Source organism: Hylobates moloch, unplaced genomic scaffold, assembly GCF_009828535.3.
Source record: "Hylobates moloch isolate HMO894 unplaced genomic scaffold, HMol_V3 SCAFFOLD_12, whole genome shotgun sequence".
Classification (NCBI taxonomy): Eukaryota; Metazoa; Chordata; class Mammalia; order Primates; family Hylobatidae; genus Hylobates; species Hylobates moloch.
In genome coordinates, this window is record NW_026652287.1 from 40,053,350 (window position 1) to 40,075,782 (window position 22,433).

The window sequence follows — 22,433 nt, forward strand, 5'->3', positions numbered from 1 at the left end:
GCTTAAAGTTTTTAAGTACAGTTCCTAGCAATGAGTTAACAGTAATAAATGTAGTTAGCAAGTTGATAATGATTGCTATAATGAGAAAGAGAGTAAAAACAATAACTACAGCTATAAAAAACTAACTCTAATTAAGCATATTCCATGCACCAGTTACTCTGTTGTCCAAATAATTTGTATTCTTTCTTGGCTTATGATGGCAAAAGCAGCATACCTTATTTTTAAAGGGAAGCTGAGAGCCTGAATCTCCAACATTCAGTAGGGAGAAAAGCTTCCAAAGTTCTATCCGAAGGGTTGCCAATTATGGCCCATGCGTCAGATCCAGCCCGCCACTTGCTTTCATATGTTTTATTGAAAGACAGTCATACTCATTCAGTTATATATTGTTAATGCTGCTTTCACACTACATGGGCAACATTGAGTAGTCACCTCAGAGACCCTGTGGCCAGCAAAGTCAAACATATTTACTATCTGGCCTTTTATTGAAAATGTTGGTTCCAAATCTTTGCTATTGTGAATGGTGCCACAATAAACATACGTGTGCATGTGTCTTTATAGCAGCATGATTTATAATCCTTTGAGTATATACCCCGTAATGGGATGGCTGGGTCAAATGGTATTTCTAGTTCTAGATCCTTGAGGAATCGCCCCACTGTCTTCCACAATGGCAACCCAAATGTCCATCAATGATAGACTGGATTAAGAAAATGTGGCACATATACACCATGGAATACTGTGCAGCCATAAAAAAAGAAGAGTTCATGTCCTTTGTAGGGACATGGATGAAGCTGGAAACCATCATTCTCAGCAAACTATCGCAAGGACAGAAAACCAAAGACTGCATGTTCTCACTCATAGGCGGGAATTGAACAATGAAAACACTTGGACACAGGGTGGGGAGCATCACACACTGGGGCCTGTTGTGGGGTTGGGGTAGGGGGGAGGGATAGCATTAGGAGATATACCTAATGTAAATGATGAGTTAATGGGTGCAGCACACCAACATGGCACATGTATACATACGTAACAAACCTGCACGTTGTGCACATGTACCCTAGAACTTAAAATATAATAATAAAAAAACTACCAAATTTCCATCTTCCGTAATAGAAAAAAATCAAAAGGGAGTACTTAAAATTGTAAAAAAAAAAAAAAAAAAGAAAGAAAAAGAAAGTGTTGGTCAACTCCTCTACTGTTCTATCTCCAGCATTCTGGCAGGACATAGAGTTCAAGCTGGAAACAAAGCATCTCTTTGACTTTAAGAGGGACAACATTGGGAAGCCGAGGCAGGCAGATCACCTGAGGTCTGGAGTTCAAGACCAGCCTGGCCAACATGGTGAAACCCTGTCTCCGCTAAAAAATACAAAAATTAGCTGGGCATGATGGCGGGTGCCTGTAATCCCAGCTACTCAGGAGGCCGAGACGGAAGAATTGTTTGAACCCGGGAGACAGTGGTTGCAGTGAACTGAGATCACGCCACTGCACTTCAGCCTGGGCAGGTGAGCAAGACTCCATCGCAAAAAAAAAAAAAAGGGACAACAGTAACATACATGATGTTTTAGTGTATGCACAACCTACTTCCTAACCCAAGCACCATTAACAAAATATTAACTTCTTCAACTAACTGTTGTGTGCTGAGTTTTGCAAGCTTCATTAGTGAAGCAATAAAACATGGCTATTCAGACTATTTCCTTGAAAATTCTGACTTACTCGCCTTGCAGCTCTGACTTCGGGGAAGTTTATGAAATGCACTCAGGCCCAGGTGTCCTGTGCGTAAGAAAATAAACTGCTGATGTCATAGGGTCATGATGAGAATCGCATGAGCTACTGCATAGAGGAATCACCATTTTCGATGCACCATAGGGCTTTGATAGTTTTAATATTGGTGTTATTCTTCACATCTTGGAGATTCATTTCAGCACGTTCCACCTACTCTTTCAGAATCCAAGAGAACGTGTAGCTCATGGGTTCTTAATATAGGGCTCTGAATTTGCTTGGTTTTTTTTTTTTTTTTTTTTTTGAGATGGAGTTTTGCTCTTGTTGCTCAGGCTGGAGTGCCATGGTGCAATCTCGGCTCACTGCAACCTCCGCCTCCCGGGTTCAAGCGATTCTCCTGCCTTAGCCTCCTGAGTAGCTGAATTACAGGCACCCACCAAAATGCCCAGCTAATTTTTTGTATTTTTAGTAGAGACAGGGTTTCACCATGTTGGCCAGGCTGGTCTTGAACTCCTGACCTCAGGTGATCTGCCCACCTCGGCCTCCCAAAGTGCTGGGATTACAGGTGTGAGCCACTGCGCCTGGCCGGAATTTGCTATTCCTGTCCCTGAATTAACTGAAGGTTTATTCAAATTTTTGTTTATATGCACATTTCTCTGAGGAAAAGAGCTTTGGTTTTCAACAAAATTCTCAAAAGGATCCAACCTCAAAGATGCTGAGAACCACTGCTCCAGGGATTTTCAAGAGAAAATAGAATTCAGGCTTAAGGAAGGACTGGTTTGAAGTATAATTGGCAATTAAAAGATGGACTAAGGGCTAAGCGCGAAGGCTCACGCCTGTAATCCCAGCACCTTGGGAGGCCGAGGCATGTGGATCAACTGAGGTCGGGAGTTCGAGACCAGCCTAGCCAACGTGGTGAAACCCTGTCTCAACTAAAAATACAAAAATTAGCCAGGCATGGTGGCAGGCTCCTGTAGTCTCAGCTACTTGGGAGGCTGAGGCAGGAGAATCACTTGAACCAGGGAGATGGAGGTTGCAGTGAGCCAAGACCTCACCATTGCACTCCAGCTTGGGCAAGAAGAGCAAAACTCTGTCTCAAAACAAACAAACAAACAAACAAACAAAAAAACAAAAACAAAAACAAAAAGATGGACTAAGAAAACATTTTGATTTTAAGTCATCCAGGAGCCATGGCCATTGCTACTACCATCATAAAGACACACATTATGCTTACTGAGTAAATGTTCCATAATTCTGGGGTCCAACTATTGCTGACACAGCAATAATTACAGCTGGGATCCCGTAGCCTACAGGGCACATGAACCTCTTCTTGAATCTGCCCGTGCTGGTGTAGTTGGCCACCCTGAGGTTCCTGACGGTGAGGAAGAGGTGCAGCCCTTCCAGGAGCATCCAGGTGAAGCAAGCCAGGTAGAGGAAGTGCAGCAGCCCTGCAATGATGGAGCACAGCACCTGGAGGGAACAGAAGAGTTAGGGGTGTGCAGCAGATGTGGTCTGCACCTGATTATACGCTCAGCACTTAGCATTTCCTGGATGTGGCCTGGAATTTCTATTTGAGCACCTGTAACATTTTGCTTAGGGGCTACGCATTTTCTGAGGACTTCTGCTAGCCATTGAAGTCTCTTTACCTCATGCATAGAGCAGGGTAGAAACCCAAGGAATACATGTCGTGGGAACAGCCCCCAAATGTATAATAAACAAAAATTGGTAGAATCTACCAATCTAAGACGTGTGCTCTACACTGCCCCCTGGAGATCCTCGGTGGAATTGAGCTCCAAATGTCCATAGTGGAAACATCTATTGGCTAGGTGCGGTGGCTCACGCCTGTAATCCCCAGCATTTTGGGAGGCCGAGGTGGGTGGATCACCTGAGGTCAGGAGTTTGAGACCAGCCTGGCCAACATGGTGAAATCTCATCTCATCTCTACTAAAAATACAAAAATTAGCCAGGTGTGGTGGCACATGCCTGTAATCCCAGCTACTTGGGAGGCTGAGGCAGGAGAATCACTTGAGCCTGGGAGGCAGAGGTTGCGGTGAGCTGAGATCACACCATTGCACTCCAGCCTGGGTGAAAAGAGCGAGACTTCGTCTCAAAAAAAAAAAAAAAATTTCATGTGCTGATGTTCACAGAAGGTGAGTGTTCTTGGAGACAGGGCTCTTCAAGAGGTCGTTAAGTTAAAATAAGTTCAGATATGTGCACCCTAATCCAATACGAGTTATGTACATCTAAAAATAGGAGATTAGGCCAAGGAGGGTGGATCACCTGAGGTTGGGAGTCCAAGACCAGCCTGACCAACATGGAGGAACACCATCTCTACTAAAAATACAAAAATTAGCCAGATGTGGTGGCTCACGCCTGTAATCCCAGCTACTCTAGAGGCTGAGACAGGAGAATCGCTTGAACCCGGGAGGCGTAAGTTGCGATGAGCTGAGATTGTGCCATTGCACTCCAGCCTGGGCAACAACAGCGAAACTCCATCTTAAAAAATAATAATAAATAAATAAATATTAAAAAATAGGAGATTAGAGTGCAGACACACACAAAGGGATGACCAAGTGAGAACACAGAGAGAAGACGGCCATCAATAAGCCAAGGAGAGGGGCCTCAAAAAAAGCCAACACTGCCGACATCTTGATCTCAGACCATGAGCCTCCAGAATTGGAAGAAAATTAACTTCCATTGTTTAAATCACCCCATTTGTGGTACCTTGTTATGGCAGCCAGAGCAAACAAATATACTTTTATAGAAGTCATGCTTCATGATTTCTCATAATTCTCCAGATGTGTTCACAGACACAAAATTTTCCATTGCATGTGCGGAATAAGGCTTCCATTTCTAATCGTGATAGCATAATGAGGATGGGATTTACCCTCCCACATTACAAAACTAAATGCTAAATGACATGTATGACATTATGAGTTACAGATATTGGAGACTAGGCATTGAATATCTATGTTTGCAGTGATTTCTAAAAGGATGGAAAGGCCTGACAACGTGGCTCATGCTTGTAATCCCAGCACTTTGGGAGGTCAAGGCATGTATCACCTGAGGTCAGGAGTTTGAGACCAGCCTGGCCAACATGGTGAAACCCCACTTCTACTAAAAATACAAAAAAAAAAAAAATTAGCTGGGCATAGAGGCAGGCAAGAGTAATCCCAGCTACTTGGGAGACTGAGGCAGGAGAATCACTTGAACCCAGGAGATGCAGGTTGCAGTGAGCGGAGGCTGCGTCATCGCACTCCAGCCTGGGCAACAAGAACAAAACTTTATCTCAAAAAAAAAAAAAATTTATGAGGCAAAATACAAAAATACCACAGGGTAGGGAGCTACAGTGGGGTTGGGAAGGGGGAAAGGGGAGAGATTGGCAGAGGGTTTGATTACTTATCAGCAAATGCTTGCAAGGAGACTAACCAAAACTAGGAGAAGGCTCCTAAAAAGGAGTAGGCAGAACAATCTTCTGAGTTCACACAGAACTGGAAATAGCTTCTTCCTATTGTTCCAATGGTTTGTTCCTATTACCCAATTTTACCTGAAGTGCTCTGTGTTAGGGGAGTCTGCTATACAGATTCCCTGTATGTTAGAGCGGATTTTCTGTAAACAGCCTGTCTGTATGTTAGAGTAGACTCTCATAACATCCAGAATTTCAGGTAAAATTATCAGGAGAGTATTATATCATTAATGGGGCCAAATGAGCCCTAGACGAAACAGAATTCTATGACCACTCTATCCAATCTTAGAATCAAGACTTGAATGTATCAAACTGTTTCCAAGTCACTTAATTATGTCCCCTCAAAAGCCTAAAACTGTTTAAAGAATTTTTTTGAAAAGATACAGCACTAATAATTTAAAATTCACCAAGAATGGCATTCAGACAAAAAATAGCAGGCGTGCAACAAAGCAGGTAAATCCAATCAGGTAATATACACACATCCTACTATTTCTGTCTCTCCAGAAACCCTGACTAACACAACCTCTTAACTACCAAATCCAGCAGTCTCTCTACTTGGCATTTCTGTTTGTTTTTGTTTGTTTGTTTTGGTTTGGTTTTTTTTTGTTGTTTTTTTTTGAGACAGAGTCTTGCTCTGTCGCCCAGGCTAGAGTATAGTGGCATGATCTCGGCTCACTGGAACCTCCACCTCCCAGGTTCAAGCGATTCTCCTGCCTCAGTCTCCTGAGTAGCTGGGACTACAGGCACGTGCCACCACGCCCAGCTAATTTTTGTATTTTTAGTAGAGACAGAGTTTCACCATGTTGGCCAGGCTGGTCTGGAACTCCTGACCTCGTGATCCACCTGCCTTGGCCTCTCAAAGTGCTAGGATTACAGGCGTGAGCCACCGCGCCCATCCATCTACTTGGCCTTTCAGCAGAAGCTGATCAACCTAGTTGGCACTTCCTGTCATTCAATGTCCTGGACACTCATCTATCCAGGAATTCTCACCTGCTTATCTTTGAGTCTTCTCGCATATCTCGTGTACCTTCCTCCTCCCAATCTTTAGATTACAGGCGTGAGCCACCATGCCTGGCCTGAATTTGCTTTTCCTGTCCCTGAATTAACTGAAGTTTTATTCAAATGTTTGTGTATATGTACATTTGTCTGGGAAAAAGGGCTTTAGCTTTCAACAAAATTCTCAGAGGGATCCAACCTCAGAGATGCTGAGAACCATTGCTCTAGGATTTTCAAGAGAAAATAGAATTCAGGCTTAAAGAAGGACTGGTTTGAAGTATAGTTGGCAATTAAAAGGTGGACTAGGCTGGTGTGACTTTTTTTTTTTTTTTTTTTTTTGAGACGGAGTCTCGCTCTGTCGCCCAGGCTGGAGTGCAGTGGCACAATCTCGGCTCACTGCAAGCTCCGCCTCCCCTGGTTCAAGCGATTCTCCTGCCTCAGCCTCCTGAGTAGCTGGGATTACAGGTGCCCACCACCACGTCCGGCTAATTTTTTGTATTTTTAGTAGAGGCGGGGTTTCACCGTGTTAGCCAGGCTGGTCTCAAACTCCTGACCTCAGGTGATCCACCCACCTCGGCCTCCCAAAGTGCTCGGATTAGGCGTGAGACACCGCACCCGGCCTCAGCCCATGTTTCTAAGCTGTGAACTCTACGGGGAAAGTAACTGAGGTAGTTCCCCTAATCCCCTCATTAATAATGTATTTGCAACACAATGCCTGACACACAGTAGGTATTTTAAGAATATCCATCAAATGAATAAATAAATAAAATAAGAGGTAGGATTTTAGAGCATTATATAAAAGCATATATTTTCAAGATGACTAAGTCAACTCCATCTTAACCACAGTATTATTTTTACAGTTTTTAAAAACATTATTTGAAAATTTTATCAGAGAAGTAATTAGTACCTTCTGAGCACTTAACTATGGGTGAACACTGATCAAATTGCTTTGTAAGTATTAACTCATATTATTGTCTCAATACCCTGAGACAAAAAAATTTTAAGGGCCAAATTTTAAGCTTTACAGTCAAATCTCTATTGCAATTACACCATTCTGCCATTGTAGCATAAAAGCAGCCACAGGCAATATGTAAATGAATAGATGAGGCTGTGTTTCAATAAAACTTTATTTACAAAAACAGAGAGTAGGCCAGATTTGGCCTGAGGACTGTGTCTTCCCAACCTCTGCCTATTTTCAAATCAAACACCAAGAGGTTAAAATCTGGCCCCCAAATCTCACAGCTAGTAAAAAAATTGGATTTGAACCTAAACTATTTCCAGAAAATGTACTTACTCTTAACCATAAAACTATACTATCTCTCAGGAAAAAAAATTTAAATATAAACAGAGTGCTTTTGTAACTTTCTAGCTGTGTGATCATAGTGTTTTAGGGTTAACAGGAGACTTAGAGAACCTTCTAGCTTTAAATCTTCCTGGATAATATGATGGCCAGGATCATGATAAAGATAAAAGTGAACATTGTTCTCTGAGTGATTAATTCATAATCTTTTATGTTTTATCTTGCTAAGTTCTTACTAAATCCAATGACTAGGCCCCTGTTTTGCAGAGGAAGTTTAAAAAGGGGAAGCCACAAGAGATCTGTTGTAAAACATGGTGATCATAGTTACATGGTAGCAATGTATGTATTCTTAAAAACTGCTAAAAGAATAGGTTGTTAGTGTTCTCATCACACACACACACACACACACACACACACACACAGTAAAGCTGAGTATGTGAGGTAATGCAAATGTTAATTAGATCAATTGAGCCATTCTACAACGTATACATATTTCAGAACATGCTGTACAGAAAAAAATATATCATACATATAATTTGTATTTTTCAGTTTAAAAAGTAAACTTAAATAAATTAATTAAAAGGGGAAGTCACTTCAACAGGTCTTACAGCAACTAAGGTGAAGAGCTGCGATTCAAGTGCAGATCAGTGCAGCAAACCCACTGCCCACTAAAAACGTAAGCCTCTTCCCCACCCTCAAATCCAGAGTATAGGTTTGTCACTAGGAAATGGATTCCCAGACAGAGACCACATTTCCCAACTGCCCTTACGGTTATGTGTTATCATGTGATCATGTGACTGAGTCCTAGCCAATAGAGTGTGAGGGGAAGTGATGCACTACTTCGTGATGTGGCACATATTAACCACCCCCCGGGGGACTCAGCCATGTTCTTTTCCCCCTCCCGGTTGGCTGAAATGTGAACACCAGGATGACCTTGGGAGCTGTGTATGGAAAATGACAGAGCCTCCCTCAGCCTGAGGGTGCAGGATAGACACTCTTCAGACCTGTTTGCTCACCCTCTACTGATACATAAGGAAAAAATAACTCCTACTGTGGCAAGCCTGTGACATTCTGGAGTTGATCCTAACAACCGCTAATGTTACCCTATTTAATACCATCAGCCTGACACTCCATCACTTTGCTAAATGGCCCCTCAGAGGCCATTATTCCAACCTATATAGGAGGACAACTGAAATGGAGCTCATACTTTTTCTCTCTACACCATCACTGCTGACTAATGCCTTGCTCTCCATCTTCTTGTGGGACAAGATGGCTGGATTCATTATGACAATGAGGTAATTTGGGTAAATTACCTACCTCAGGCTCAGTTCTGTTGATGCCTGTCAGGAACAGGAGGTGGGCCAGGAAGAGGCAGAGGGAGAGCTGTAGATGGAGGGAGGTGCTGGTGTTCTGGATGGGCCGGCACAGGAGGAAGGTGAGGATGGCCAGGAAGAGGCACAGCAGAGAGATGGTCAGCCCCACCTGGGTGATCACGGTCAGCACAGGGTCCTCCTGCAAAACACCAAAGGGGAAATCCATTATAGTGTCCAATGGTGTTGTTATGTTCCTGAGGTAGTGTCAGATGGGCTTCCTAGTTCAGTCCCTGAAACAATTGACTTTACCTCTCTGAGACTTAGTGTTCTCATCTTCAATAACACTCATCACGCAGGAATGTTAAAAACCGAAACAACTAGACCAGTGCTGGATACAGCTCTTAACAAATGACTAATGGGAGTTTGTGTATAAATACCCCAGCTCCCTTGCTGCTCAGATAGAATGACCCAGAGATGTGAGTTCTACACTGACTCCCAGAGTCCCCCAGAGGAAATAAAGTCCAGTTACCTATGGTGGTAACTGGCTTGATAATGCTGTCTGCACTGACATCTGTCTTACTTCCATCTCACTGTCTCAGTCCCCCACTAGTGTTTCCTGTAATCCCCTTTCAAGTAAGCTACTACCATTTGGCTCCTTGTCTTAGAATCTTTTTTCTTTTTGTTATTTTTTCTTTTCTTTTTTTTTTTTTTTACATGGAGTCTTCATCTGTCACCAAGGCTGGAGTACAGTGGCGCAATCTCGACTCACTGCAACTTCCGCTTCCTGGGTTCACCCAATTCTCCTCCCTCAGCCTCCTGAGTAGCTGGGATTACAGGTGTGCACCACCATGCCCGGCTAATTTTGTATTTTTAGCAGAGACGGGGTTTCATCATGTTAGCCAGGCTGGTCTCAAACTCCTGACCTCAAATGATCCACTTGCCTCAGCCCCCCAGAGTGCTGAGATTACAGGCATGAGACACTGTGCCCGGCCTTTAGAATCTTTTTGTAAGAAATGCAGAGGATGACTCACAGCTTCTGGGACATACACAGGTTCACAGGAATTAATCTTGGTACCTTGGGGGCAAGAGCCACGAGGACGGCAAAGCTGGACAGATGGAAGCACTTGCATTTGGTGTAAGAACCATTGCTGTACACATGAGAGCAGCCCTCCGTGGACCAGCTGCCTCCCTCCAGTCCCTCCCAGTAGACACAGATGTGTTTTGTTCTCTTGTCACCAGGCTGGAAAGAGAATAGTATGAAAGTGGGTCTCTTCCTGGTTTTATTTTTATTTTATTTTATTTTATTTTATTTATTTTATTTTATTTTATTTTATTTTATTTTATTTTATTTTATTTTATTTTATTTTATTTTATTTTGGAACGGAGTCTTGCTCTGTCGCCCAGGCTGGAGTGCAGTGGTGCAATCTCAGCTCACTGCAACCTCTGCCTCCCGAGTTCAAGCAATTCTCCTGCCTCAGCCTCCCAAGTAGCTGGGACTACAAGTGCACACTACCATGCCTGGCTAATTTTTGTATTTTTAGTAGAGGTGGGGTTTTGCCATGTTGGCCAGGCTGGTCTTGAACTCCTGGCCTCAAGTGACCTGCCTGCCTCGGCCTCCCAAAGTGCTGGGATTACAGGCATGAGCCAACGTGCCCAGCCTATTATTTCAACTTTACAGGTTAATCACAATGCACAGTATTCGAAACTGGATCGGAAATACACTTATAGGGGAGGAGTTTCACATCACCACGCCTGTGGTGGGTTTATTCTCCATCTATTCTGCCCTTCTCTGGTCAGCTCAGCACCCTGGGGTTGACCCTCTGAATGGCTTCGCCAGCTTCCTTGCTATTTATAGAACCAAAGAGAGGCATTGGTGAGACTCACTGGATGAGAGAAGAGAGAGAAATAAAATATTTCTTCCCTGTGCACTTTCTGCTTTAAGCCATATCCATTTTCTGCAGAGCGATCCCTCATTCCTGCCTCCAGCTTCCACTGAGCTCAAGAAAGCTTCTCCTCCATTGCCTTTTGGCTTCAACGTGAGAATGGCGCCTCACTGTGGCAAGCTCTGGATGCCTCAACACTTCATTTCTTCCCAAGCTTTATTGAAGTGTGGTTGACAAAGAAAAATTTATACGTTTTGATAGATGTATACATTTTTAAATGATTACCACAATGAAGCTAACACATCCAACACTTCACGTATTTGTGTGTGTGTGTGTGTGTGGTGAATACACTTGCCATGCACTCTCTCAGCAGATCTGAAGTGTACAATACATTATTAAGTGTAGTTACATTGAGTGTTGTACATCAGGCTGGGCGCGGTGGCTCACGCCTGTAATCCCAGCACTTTGGGAGGCTGAGGCGTGCAGATCGCCTGAGGTCAGGAGTTTGAGACCAGCCTGGCCAACATGGTGAAACCTCGTCTCTACTAAAAATACAAAAATTAGCCAGGCATGATGGCAGGTGTCTGTAATCCCAGCTACTTGGGAGCCTGAGGCGGGAGAATCATTTGAACTCAGGAGGCAGCGGTTGCAGTGAGCCGAGATCGCGCCATTGCATTTCAGCCTGGGCGACAGTGAAAGACTCTGTCTCTTAAAAAAAAAAGAAAAGAAAAAACTATTGGCCAGGCATGGTGTCTCACACCTGTAATCCCAGCACTTTGGGAGGCCGAGGCAGACAGATTACTTGAGGTCAGGAGTTCATGACCAGCTTGGCCAACATGGTGAAACCCCGTCTCCACTAAAAATACAAAAATTAGCTGGGCGTAGTGGCACACTCCTGTAATCCCAGCTACTCGGGAGGCTGAGGCAGGAGAATTGCTTCAGCTGGGGAGACAGAGGTTGCAATGAGCCAAGATGGCACCACTGCACTCCAGCCTGGCCGACAGAGCAAGACTCTGTCTCAAAAAAAAAAAAAAAAAAAATCTTCATTCATCTGTTGACAGATACTTAGGCTGTTTCCGTATCTCAGCCAGTGTGAATAATACTGCAATAAACATGGGAGTGCAGTTATCTCTTTGAGATCCTGTTTTAATTCTTTTGGCCACATACCCAGAAGTAGAATCGCTGGAACAGACGATCATTCTGTTTATAACTTTTTGAGAAGCCTCTGTACTGTTTTCCATAATGGCTGTACCAAATTACGTTTTCATCAGCAGATCTACAAGCGTTCCCCCTTTTATTTTTTTTTGCCACATACTGATATTTTAAGTTTTTGGTAATAGCCATCCTCACCGTGGTGACGCCAAATCTCACTGAAGATGCCTCAGCATGTCTCGTGTGTTCTCTCACTTCTGAATTCCATTTCCTACTTGGGAAGCTGACCGCACCTGCTCACCCTTTAAGGTACTGCATGGAGACCCAGCCCTGGGTGTTTCTCACCTGATTATGGTGAAAAGTCAGGAACACAGGTTCAGACAGGGAAATCTTTTCCTTCAAACCAATGGTGCCACTCACAACATGAGAGTTCAGTTTTACTTCCCGCATCCCTTTTCTTTTACTAAAAAAGGATGCATTCAGAATATTCCCAAGAGATTGATACGTGATAAGGGCAACTGCAGTGCTCTCTGAGAAAAAAAATGGAAAAGAAATACCGTTAGTGGCCATCCATAGTTTGGAGAGAAAGTACAGTACTGTCTAATGTGAGGGTCGTAGGGCAGGCAACGAATGGCTAAAACTGCCCTTGGAAATCCGTTAAATGCCGTTCAATACACTGTGTCGCTTGGGGTGCAGCATTTTTGTCTATATAATATGTATTATAATGCCCCACACATTATAAGCGATATATGTGCAAACTATGCTCTTCAGAGTCCTAAAAATATATACGAGCCCTTGAGCATTACAACCAGAGTTGTGAGGCAAGATGCTTGTCCTCAGAAGGGCACATGGAACTCAGGCAGGCTAAGAAAACCACACTCTCTCAGCCTTCACCTCAAGCTCAGTCTGGGGTACCTAATTTAGTGGAAAGGTATGCAGAATGACCCGCTGTATTTAATTAATTCACTCCTTTTCTCTCTCTCTCATCTTATCACCCTTCCTCTCCCTGTCTTCCTTTTCCTCCTCCCCTTTTCATGAAGCCACAGTTTAATGTATAGAGGTTCAGGCCAGGCGTGGTGGCTCACACCTATAACCCCAGCACTTTGGGAGGCTGAGGCAGGTGGGTCATCTGAGGTCAGGATTTTGAGACCAGCCTGCCCAACGTGGCAAAATCCCATCTCTACTAAAAATACAAAAATTAGCCAGGCGTGGTGGCGGGCGCCTGTAATCCCAGTTACTCAGGAGGCTGAGGCAGGAGAATCGCTGGAACCCAGGAGCGGGAGGTTGCAGTGAGCTGAGATTCTGCTACTGCACTCCAGCCTGGTGACAGAGTGAGAATCCGACTCCAAAAAAAAAAAAATCATGGAGGTTCAGTGCACACAGGATGCCCGTATGATGTGGGTGTTTCCCAAATTGCAGTTATCCACGTGCTACCATCCCATTTTTGACCAAAGCTACTTATCATCTGTATTTCTATTTGCTCCGTTTAAAAAATCTAACTCAGTCGGGCGTGGTGGCTCACACCTGTAATCCCAGCACTTTGGGAGGCCAACGCGGGCAGATCATCTGAGGTCAGGAGTTCAAGACCACTTTGGCCAACACGGTGAAACCCCATTTCAACTATAAATACAAAAATTAGCCGGGCGTGGTGGCATGTGCTTATAATCCCAGCTACTTGGGAGGCTGAGGCAGGAGAATTGCTTGAACTCGGGAGGCAGAGGCTGCAGTGAGCCGAGATTGTGCCACTGCACTCCAGCCTGGGCAACAGAGTGAGAGTCAGTCTCAACAACAACAAAATCAACTCATTTTTAGATCCCTTCCCTCCCTTTCCCTACTCTACAGCTCCCGGTAAGGAGTGAAGATTAATGAATAACCAGGAATTTTTTGGAGGGAATGCAGCAGATATTTCATTTTTAAGGTAACCAGGTTTTTCTCTTTGAAATAGTTCATATGCATTCATTCATTTATGTTTCATGGAAATATTTATTTATCCTCTACTGTGTGCCAGACATTCTAGGAATTATTATACAGCAGTGAACAAAACAGACAAAACCCCTGTCATCAGAGAGCTGATGTCGTAGTGAGAGTGATCAGCCACCAACAAATAAATAAAAGAAAAAATACATAGTGCAGGAGCTTTGCAGAGACTTCAGGTGATGAGATAAAGCGTGGGTGAAACACTATGCTGTGAAGGTAAAACCCAGCTTGCCACCTGCTTTTGTAAATAAAGTTTTATTGACACACAGCCACACTCCTTCACTGACACATCATCAATGGCTGCTTTCACACTCTGATGGCAGAGTTGAGTAGTTATGACAAAGGTCATCTGGAACAAAAAGCCTAACATATTTACTCTCTGGACCTTGTAGAGAACATTCGTTTTCCAATCTGTGGTAAAGAACAAGACTGGGTGGCTCTTTTAAAAAGGGTGTTCATAAATGCTTCTCAAGGAAGTGTTCAAGGCAATCTGATGCCATTGAGTGTTACCTTTTCAGACCATCACATGGAAACAGGGCATGCATCAGCCAGTCCCCCCCTTTTTATTTTTTGAGACAGAATCTCACTCTATCACCCAAGCTGGAGTGCAATGGCACGATCTCGGCTCATTGCAACCTCTGCCTTCTGGGTTCAAGCAATTCTCCTGCTTCATCCTCCCGAGTAGGTGGGATTACAGTCATGCACCACCATGCCTGGCTAATTTTCGTGTTTTTAGCAGAGACGGGGTTTCTCCATGTTGGCCAGGCTGGTCTCAAACTCCTGACCTTGTGATCCGCCTGCCTCACCCTCCCAAAGTGCTGGGATTACAGGCGTGAGCCACTGTGCCTGGCCCAGCCAGTCCCTTTTAAGGAGGCATTTCAAGGAATCCTTATGCAAACCTTTGTGTATGTCACAAAGTACACACACCATATGACAGCCCGACTTCTCTCTGCAAAATGCCTAGTTAGTGGTCAAGGAAGATCTTTTTATTCCACCATGTAGAATCTCCCTACCTTAAAAGCTTTGTGAATTCTCACCTCAGGGTTTAATCACCTAGAAATAAAACAATCGTGTAGAATTTGGAGTCAAGATAATTCATCAGAGATACGGTACCTCTTAGGGTTCCTTTTAAAGCATCAGCACAGTTGATATCCATGGTATTATTTCCAGCTTCCAGAAAAGCATTCTCCCTTGTCTCATTGCACCTCTTGGTTTCATAGACTGAAAACATTAAGAAAGTCAGTCCTGTTCTCAAGTCTCATGGCTAAATAATTTGCTGAAGAACTCCCTTTTCTGGAAGACCTTCTACTGGTGATTCCATCTCCCCTATGCAAGGTTGGACACATGGCACTTTCTTCTCATCTTTGGCTGGTAGAAATGAAGTGGCCAAAATGGCCTTAGCAACACACTGGCCACAATCCAAGAGAAGAGAGGAGAAGGGCATGCTTCCCAGAACTGGTACTCTGATAGGCAAGCTAAGCAGTTTCCACAGGACACTTAATGGTACTGGAGTGCCTAGTTAGGGGGGAATGCAATCTTTATAAGCAAGAGTAGCTAAGCATTTAAATGTTTTCCAGAAAAAAAAAAATAGTCACTAGGAACAGAACTTCTGCATTTGAGAAGAATCCTATAAACCTATAAACACAAGAGCTGATCATTTTGTGAGGTCAACCTCAACATTTTGGGGTATACAGGGTTTGTCTCTGAACAAATGAGAAAGCTGTCCTAGGGGCTATGGCAGACTGCTTATTATCTGTGATCACCATTTACCTATTCTTTCCTTGGATCTAGAACTACTAAATTTAAGCTGAAGACAAGCCATTTTCCAGCTTCCCTTGCAGCTAGGCAGAGCCATGCAACTATTTTCAGGCCAGTGGATCAAAGAACAGAATGGCACGCGTCAAGGGAATCAGGCGTCCTTTCAACTTCTCTTTTCCCCTTTTCATTGGCTGATAAAAGGGTGTGATAGTAGAACAACTCTCTTATATCACAAAGTGAAGATGAATGATGAAGGCAGCAGAGCATAGAGCTGCCACGGTACTGCTACATCAGCCCTGACTCACTTATGCTCAAACTATTCAAGAAATAATGGTTAAGCTGCTGTTTACCACACTTATACCACCAGATTTGGTATGTTAATTCAGACACTAAGTTCACATGAAACATTTGCCAAAATAGACCATCAATCAAGTCTCAACGAATTCAAAAGGATTGAAATCCTACATAATGTGTGCTCAGACGACTCATCACAAAGAGTATATATCACAATTATTTTTTCCTGGTAAGCTGGTTTAACATATGTAAATCAATCAATAGGGCTCATCTCATTAACAGAATGAAAGATAAAAACCATCTCAACTGATGATAAAATGATCATCTCAATTGAGGTAGGAAAATCATTTGACAAAGTTCAACATCCTTTCTTGATTAAAATCCACAATAAATTAAATGAGGCCATTAACACAAGGAAACCTTAAAAAGCTACAGATATTTGGTAATTCAGCAACACACTTCTAAATAAACCACGAGTTAAATGATAAATTACATAGGAAATGTTTTAATATTTTGATCTAAATGATAATGAAAGCCCAGTATATGAAAACTTGCAGGATGCAGCTAAAGCAGTGCTTAGAGGGAAATATATAGCTCTAATTTATAGCTAAGTTTTAAGCTTTAAATGCATATATTGGGAAAGGAGAATGATTTAAAATTAGTAATCTAAATTACCAAGTCAACAACTTAGAAAATGAAGAGCAAGTTCCACCCAAAGAAAGTAAAAGGAAAGAAATAATAAACAACAAAAAATCAAAGAAAAAGGAAATGGATTAATAATATAAATAATCAACAAAGCCAAAAATTGGTTCTTTGAAATGATTAACAGATACAGAGGTCAGGAAGAAACCACAGTTCCTGACATAGAGTTCCTAAAACCCTTAGAGTTTCCTAAGCAACAGGAACACTAGGAAAATCTTTTGTTCTGATATTTGGTCTTGGACTCAAGTTGCTGACATATAGCCCCTAAGACCATTGTAATTTCCTGAGTGACAGGAGCATGTGACTCAACTCTGAAATCCTTTGTACTTTCTTGGTTATAGAAACATCTTTTATTCTAATGTGGTGACTCTTAGCCAGCTCCTGGATAGCCTTAGGATGGGGGTGGTTGCCAAGGAAACCAATGGTGAGATTAAAGCGTTGGAACTTTCAGTTTCACCCCCATCCCAGATACAGGAAGAGGAGGGGGGCTGAATGTTGAGTTGATATCAATGGCCAATAATGTACCCAATCGTGGCCGGGCACGGTGGCTCACGCTTGTAATCCCAGCACTTTGGGAGGCTGAGGCAGGCGGATCACGAGGTCAGGAGATCGAGACCACAGTGAAACCCCGTCTCTACTAAAAATACAAAAAAATTAGCCGGGCGTGGTGGCGGGCGCCTGTAGTCCCAGCTACTCGGAGAGGCTGAGGCAGGAGAATGGTGTGAACCTGGGAGGCAGAGCTTGCAGTGAGCCGAGATCGCGCCACTGCACTCCAGCCTGGGTGACAGAGCGAGACTCCGTCTCAAAAAATAATAATAATAATAATAATAATGTACCCAATCGTGCCTAACTAATGAAGCCTCCATACAAATCCAAAAGATTTGTTGAGCTGTCTAGGAGATTCTAGATAGCTGAACATGTGTGGGTCCCTGGGGTGGCACCTCTAAAGAGGGCTTGGAAGCTCTGCACCTCTTCTCCCATACTTTGCCCTGTGCATCTCTTCCATCTGGCTGTTCATCTGTATCACACACACACATATAATATATATAAATATATATTTATATTTTAAATATATATGTATATATATTTTTTGAGATGGACTTTCTCTCTGTTGCCCAAGCTTGAGTGCAATGGTGCGATCTCAGCTCATTGCAACCTCTGCCTCCTGGTTTCAAGTGATTCTCCTGCCTCAGCCTCCTGGGGAGCTGGGATTACAGAAGTGCACCACTATGCCCAGCTAATTTTCGTTTTTTGTTTTTTGTTTTTTTTTTTAGTAGAGACGGGGTTTTGCCATGTTGGCCAGGCTGGTCTTGAACTCCTGATTTCAGGTGATCCACTTGCTTTGGCCTCCCAAAGTGGCATGACCCACCACACCCAGCCCATTTGTAATATATTTTTAATAAATGGATAAATGTAAGTAAAGTGCTTTCCTGAGTTAAGCAAGTCACTCTAGCAAATTACTCAAACCCAAGGAAGGGGACTCTAATTTATAGCCTGTCAGTTGGACGTACAGGTTACAACCTAGAACTTGAGATTGGCATTTGAGGTGAAGAACACTTTTGTGGGACTAAGCTTGCAGCCTGTGGGATCTGACACTCTCTTTGGTAGATAATGTCAGATAATGTCATAATTGAATTATAGAACACCCAGCTGGGGTCCACTGAAGAACTGTGTGGTCAGTGTGGAAAAGGATCCCACACATATTTTGGTGACCAGAGATGAAGTATTCTGTGTTCTTGTTACTGTATGAGAGCAGAGTAGGAAAATAACCGAGGTTTTTTCTATCCCCTAGCCATGGTAGCATAGCGAATATGCTCTTAAATATTTTCCATCATACCAAGGGAAGTTGAAAAGAAGAAGAGAGCTGGTTTATTCTCTTGTCCCTTGAATTTGCATTTTTGAAAATGGAGTCCTTCTCATGTAGAATGTTGGTGTAGAGGGTCTGTGATCCTGAGAGCCCACAGATTTCATCATTCAGAAACCGTGACAAAGCCAGGACCCAGACCTCTTTATGGTCTTTATGGAGGGTCATAAAGACGCTACTCAGCCTCTCTTACCTACATCAAATTCAGAAATTTGACCCTTTCCTGGAGAAGCAAAACTCGTATTCCAGATGCCCAACTCCACACTTTGAATTAGTTGAGTAGCCCTTCTTGCAAAGTCCTCTCTGCTTCCATTTCTTCTCAGATTTTCCTTCCAAAAAAATTAAGCTAATTAGATTGACTCTTACTGAAATGTAAGAAATAGGGAATATACACAAGTGTTGGAGTGGGGAGCCCAGAAGGCAACAATATTTATTAAGGTGCTACAAGGTGCGTGTGGCATTGAGAATCTAGGTGCTTGATGTAGGTCTTTGAATGACAGCTGAGGCACTTTCCCCCTACCCTTGTATTTCTCTATCTCTATGGACATGTGGCACCAGGCACTTCTTGATTGTGGGAGGCTGTCCCAGGCACTGTAGGATGTTGAGCTGTATCCCTGGTCTCCATCCACCAGATGCCAGTCACACACATCACCCCCAAGGTATGACAACCAAAAGTGTCCCCAGACATTGACAGATGACCTTGGGACAGAGGACAAAATTACCCCTGGATAGAACTACGCTACCTTAAAAATCACAGGAAGACATGTTAATGTTTGGGTAGGAGAATGACATAGTTATATGTACCAGCTGTTTCCCAAATCCAGGCTTCACTCCACTCACCCAGATATCCACGTTTGACTGTGTCGTCCCTTGACTGTTGTTCTCTGTGAAAGAAAAGATGTCATTGAAAGAGATATGGGAGAAAATACACCCTGCTTACATCCCTTCTTCCAATCACCCTCAAGTTGAGTCTTTCCCTAATGCTTCTGCAGACCATCCTAATTCCCCTCTAAGAAGCCTAAAAACTGTTGCACAGTAGAATTATAAAAGAGAATTAGAATGGGGCTTCCAGTTTCATACTGAGTTAATGCAAAAGTAATGGCCATCTTTGCCATTGAAAGTAATGGCAAAAACCGCCATTACTTTTGCACCAATCTATGACTTTAGTAAACACTGTTTATTGAGCATCTACTCAAAACCAGGCAGAACGCCGAAATATATGGATATAGGCTAGGAAAAGAAACCAAGGTGTCCCCTTGTGCAATCTGAAGTCTGGCAGGAAAGTCATTAAGCAAGTTATTATCAATAAATAATTAAGCAATTGCAAGGGATGCTCTTAATAAATAGAACATGACATGTGGACAAAAAGATGGGAACTGTAGACACTGGGGACTACTAGAGGGAGAGGGTGGGAGGCTGATGGCTGAAAAGCTACCCATCAGGTACTATGCCCACTATCTGGGTGATGGGAACATTCATACACCAAACCCCAGAGACATGCAATTTACCCACGCAACAAACCTGCACATGTACCACCCCCAAACCTAAAATAAAATAAAACAGGACTTCCCAAAATCAATCAATCAATAACAAACAGGACACAATGGTGTGGGAGTATATAGCAGAGGGTCCCAACACATCAGGTTGACATGGAAGAAATCAGTGTTAATTGAGTTAATATTATAGAAGCAGTTGCCTACACATCACAGTATATAAAGTGCCTTCATATATATTATCTCATTTCAAGGAACACTGAAGGTTGTAGAAAAGGCATATACGGCATAATAGCTAGTATTAACTGATCCATCCTAGGTGCCTAGGACTGTTAAATATTTCACATACATTAATAATGAGTAGGGGCCAGGTGCAGCGGCTACGCCTGTAATCCTAGCACTTTGGGAGGCCGAGGCGGGTGGATCATTTGAGGTCAGCAGTTCAAGGCCAGTGCGGGCAACATGGTGAAACCCTGTCTCTACCAAAAATGCAAAAATTAGCCAGGTGTGGTGGCACATGCCTGTGGTCCCAGCTACTCAGGAGGCTGAGGTAGGAGGATCGCTTGAGCCTGGGAGGCAGAGGTTGCAGTCAGCCAAGATCACACTACTGCACTCCCGCCTGGGTAACAGAGTGAGACCCCATCTCAAAAATAATAATAATGAATAGGTAAGGTGTATTAATTTGCTAGGGTTGCCATAATATAGTGACACAAATTGGGTGGCTTAAAGCAATAGAAATGTATTGTCTCACAGTTCTGGAGGCCAGAAGTCCAAATTAAGGTGCCAGCAAGACCATGCTCCCTCTGAAGGCTCCAGGGAAACACCTTGCCCTGCCTCTTCTAGCCTCTGGTGGTTGCCATCAATCTCTGACATTCCTTGCCCTTTGGCAGCATAACTCCAATCTTCACCTCTGTCTTCACATGGCCATCTTCCCTGTGTGTGTGTCTCTGTGTCCAAATATGTTTCATCTTATAAGGACACCAGTCATGTAGGATTCAGGGTCCACTCTGATCTAGTATGACTGCATCTTGACTTAGTACATCTACAAATACCCTATTTCCAGATAAGATCACGTTCACAGATTCCAGGTGGAATCAATTTGGGGAGAACACTATTCAGCCCGTAAGAAGGATTCAGAAATGGCTCCAAATAATCCCCGCTTCTTGGCATTCACATCCTTGGGTAATCTTCCCTTGACTGTGGACTGGACTAAGTGACTCATTTCTAAGGGACAGAATACGGCAAACGTTATAGGATGTCACTTCTGAGAGTGGGTTATAAAAGACTATGACTCCTGTCTTATTCATGCCCTCTTTCTGGCTATTCTAATGTGTTTGCTATAACAAAGCAAGCTGTAGAGACCCACATATCTAGGAACTAAAGGCTGCCTCCCACCAACCACCGGAAAGGAACTGAGGGTTTCAGTCCAATAGCTCTCAAGAAACTAAATTCTCCCAGCAACCTTGTGAGTAGCTTGGAAGCAGAACCTGCCCCAGTCGAGTCTCCAGATGAAACCACAGCCTGGACAAAAACCTCAGTTGCAAATGTGATAGACCCAGAAGCAAAAGACCCAGGTAAGCCATGCTTAGTTCCTTAACCCAAAGAAACTATGAAACAATACATATGTGTTGTTTTAGGCCATTAAATTTAGGGGTAACTTGTTATGCAGCAACACATAACTGACACAATAGATACTATTGATATTACTACTCCCATTTAAAGATGAGGTATGTAGAAATTAAGTCATTAACTGAAAGCCAGATGGTAAGTGGAAGATTTAGCACTTAAATCCAATCTCTCTTACCCAAAACGTGAAATAATACTGGAATTAAACAAATAAATAAATTGTGGATAGTGAGAGACAGATTTCTCATTGTTGGAGAAGGAAGCTACAAATAAGGAAAGAGGGAAGGTTCCAACAAGCCTTGATGTTGAACTGGAACCAGAGGTATCAGTGTGAATTCGTCAGATTTAGTAGATAGGTAGATAGACATAAAAATTGAATTTAGGGTGAGTGAGAGATGAATAAATAGAGAAATTCAGAAAAAATTTAGAGGTGTTTTTTTGGAAGCTCAGGAAAGAGACCTGTATTGGACACATACATTTGGAAGCATCTATATAGAGATGGTTATTGATGCCAAGGCTTAGATGACACCACCTTGGAAAATATCATCAAAGACAACAAAGGAATGAGGGACGAGGGTTAGAATGGAGTTTGCACTCTTACCCTGGCCTGAAATTAGAGAATCTCTCAGAGTCTCCCCCAAGTCCCCATCATTTTTCATAGTGGAAATAGGATTTGGAGGTTCTTACCATAACAATCTGGATGATCATAATCTATAATACTAGCCAGCCAGTTGAAGATAGGATATTTTACCAAACAGCTACAGATGTAACCTCCAATTTTATTTCTACAATATGCTTTATCCTTGCACTTTGCCAACCCGGTCTCACATTCATTAATATCTGTGAATCAAGAGAAAGTGTTGCTTTCATTTTCATAGAATTATACCATTTCC

General features: G+C 43.0%; 1 protein-coding gene across 1 annotated transcript in view; it reads right to left on the reverse strand.

Annotated features, from left to right (window-relative positions):
* The window catches only part of LOC116479420 (putative adhesion G protein-coupled receptor E4P), a 32,756-nt gene that overhangs the window by 4,748 nt on the left and 5,575 nt on the right, over window positions 1–22,433 (reverse strand). The window contains exons 4-8 of the mRNA XM_058426008.1: window positions 22,228–22,380; window positions 19,226–19,305; window positions 9,867–10,031; window positions 8,796–8,990; window positions 2,951–3,186 (exon numbers count right to left, since the gene is read on the reverse strand). Coding sequence (XP_058281991.1) covers window positions 2,951–3,186; window positions 8,796–8,990; window positions 9,867–10,031; window positions 19,226–19,305; window positions 22,228–22,380 — 829 coding nt within the window. The remainder of the gene's footprint in view (window positions 1–2,950; window positions 3,187–8,795; window positions 8,991–9,866; window positions 10,032–19,225; window positions 19,306–22,227; window positions 22,381–22,433) is intronic.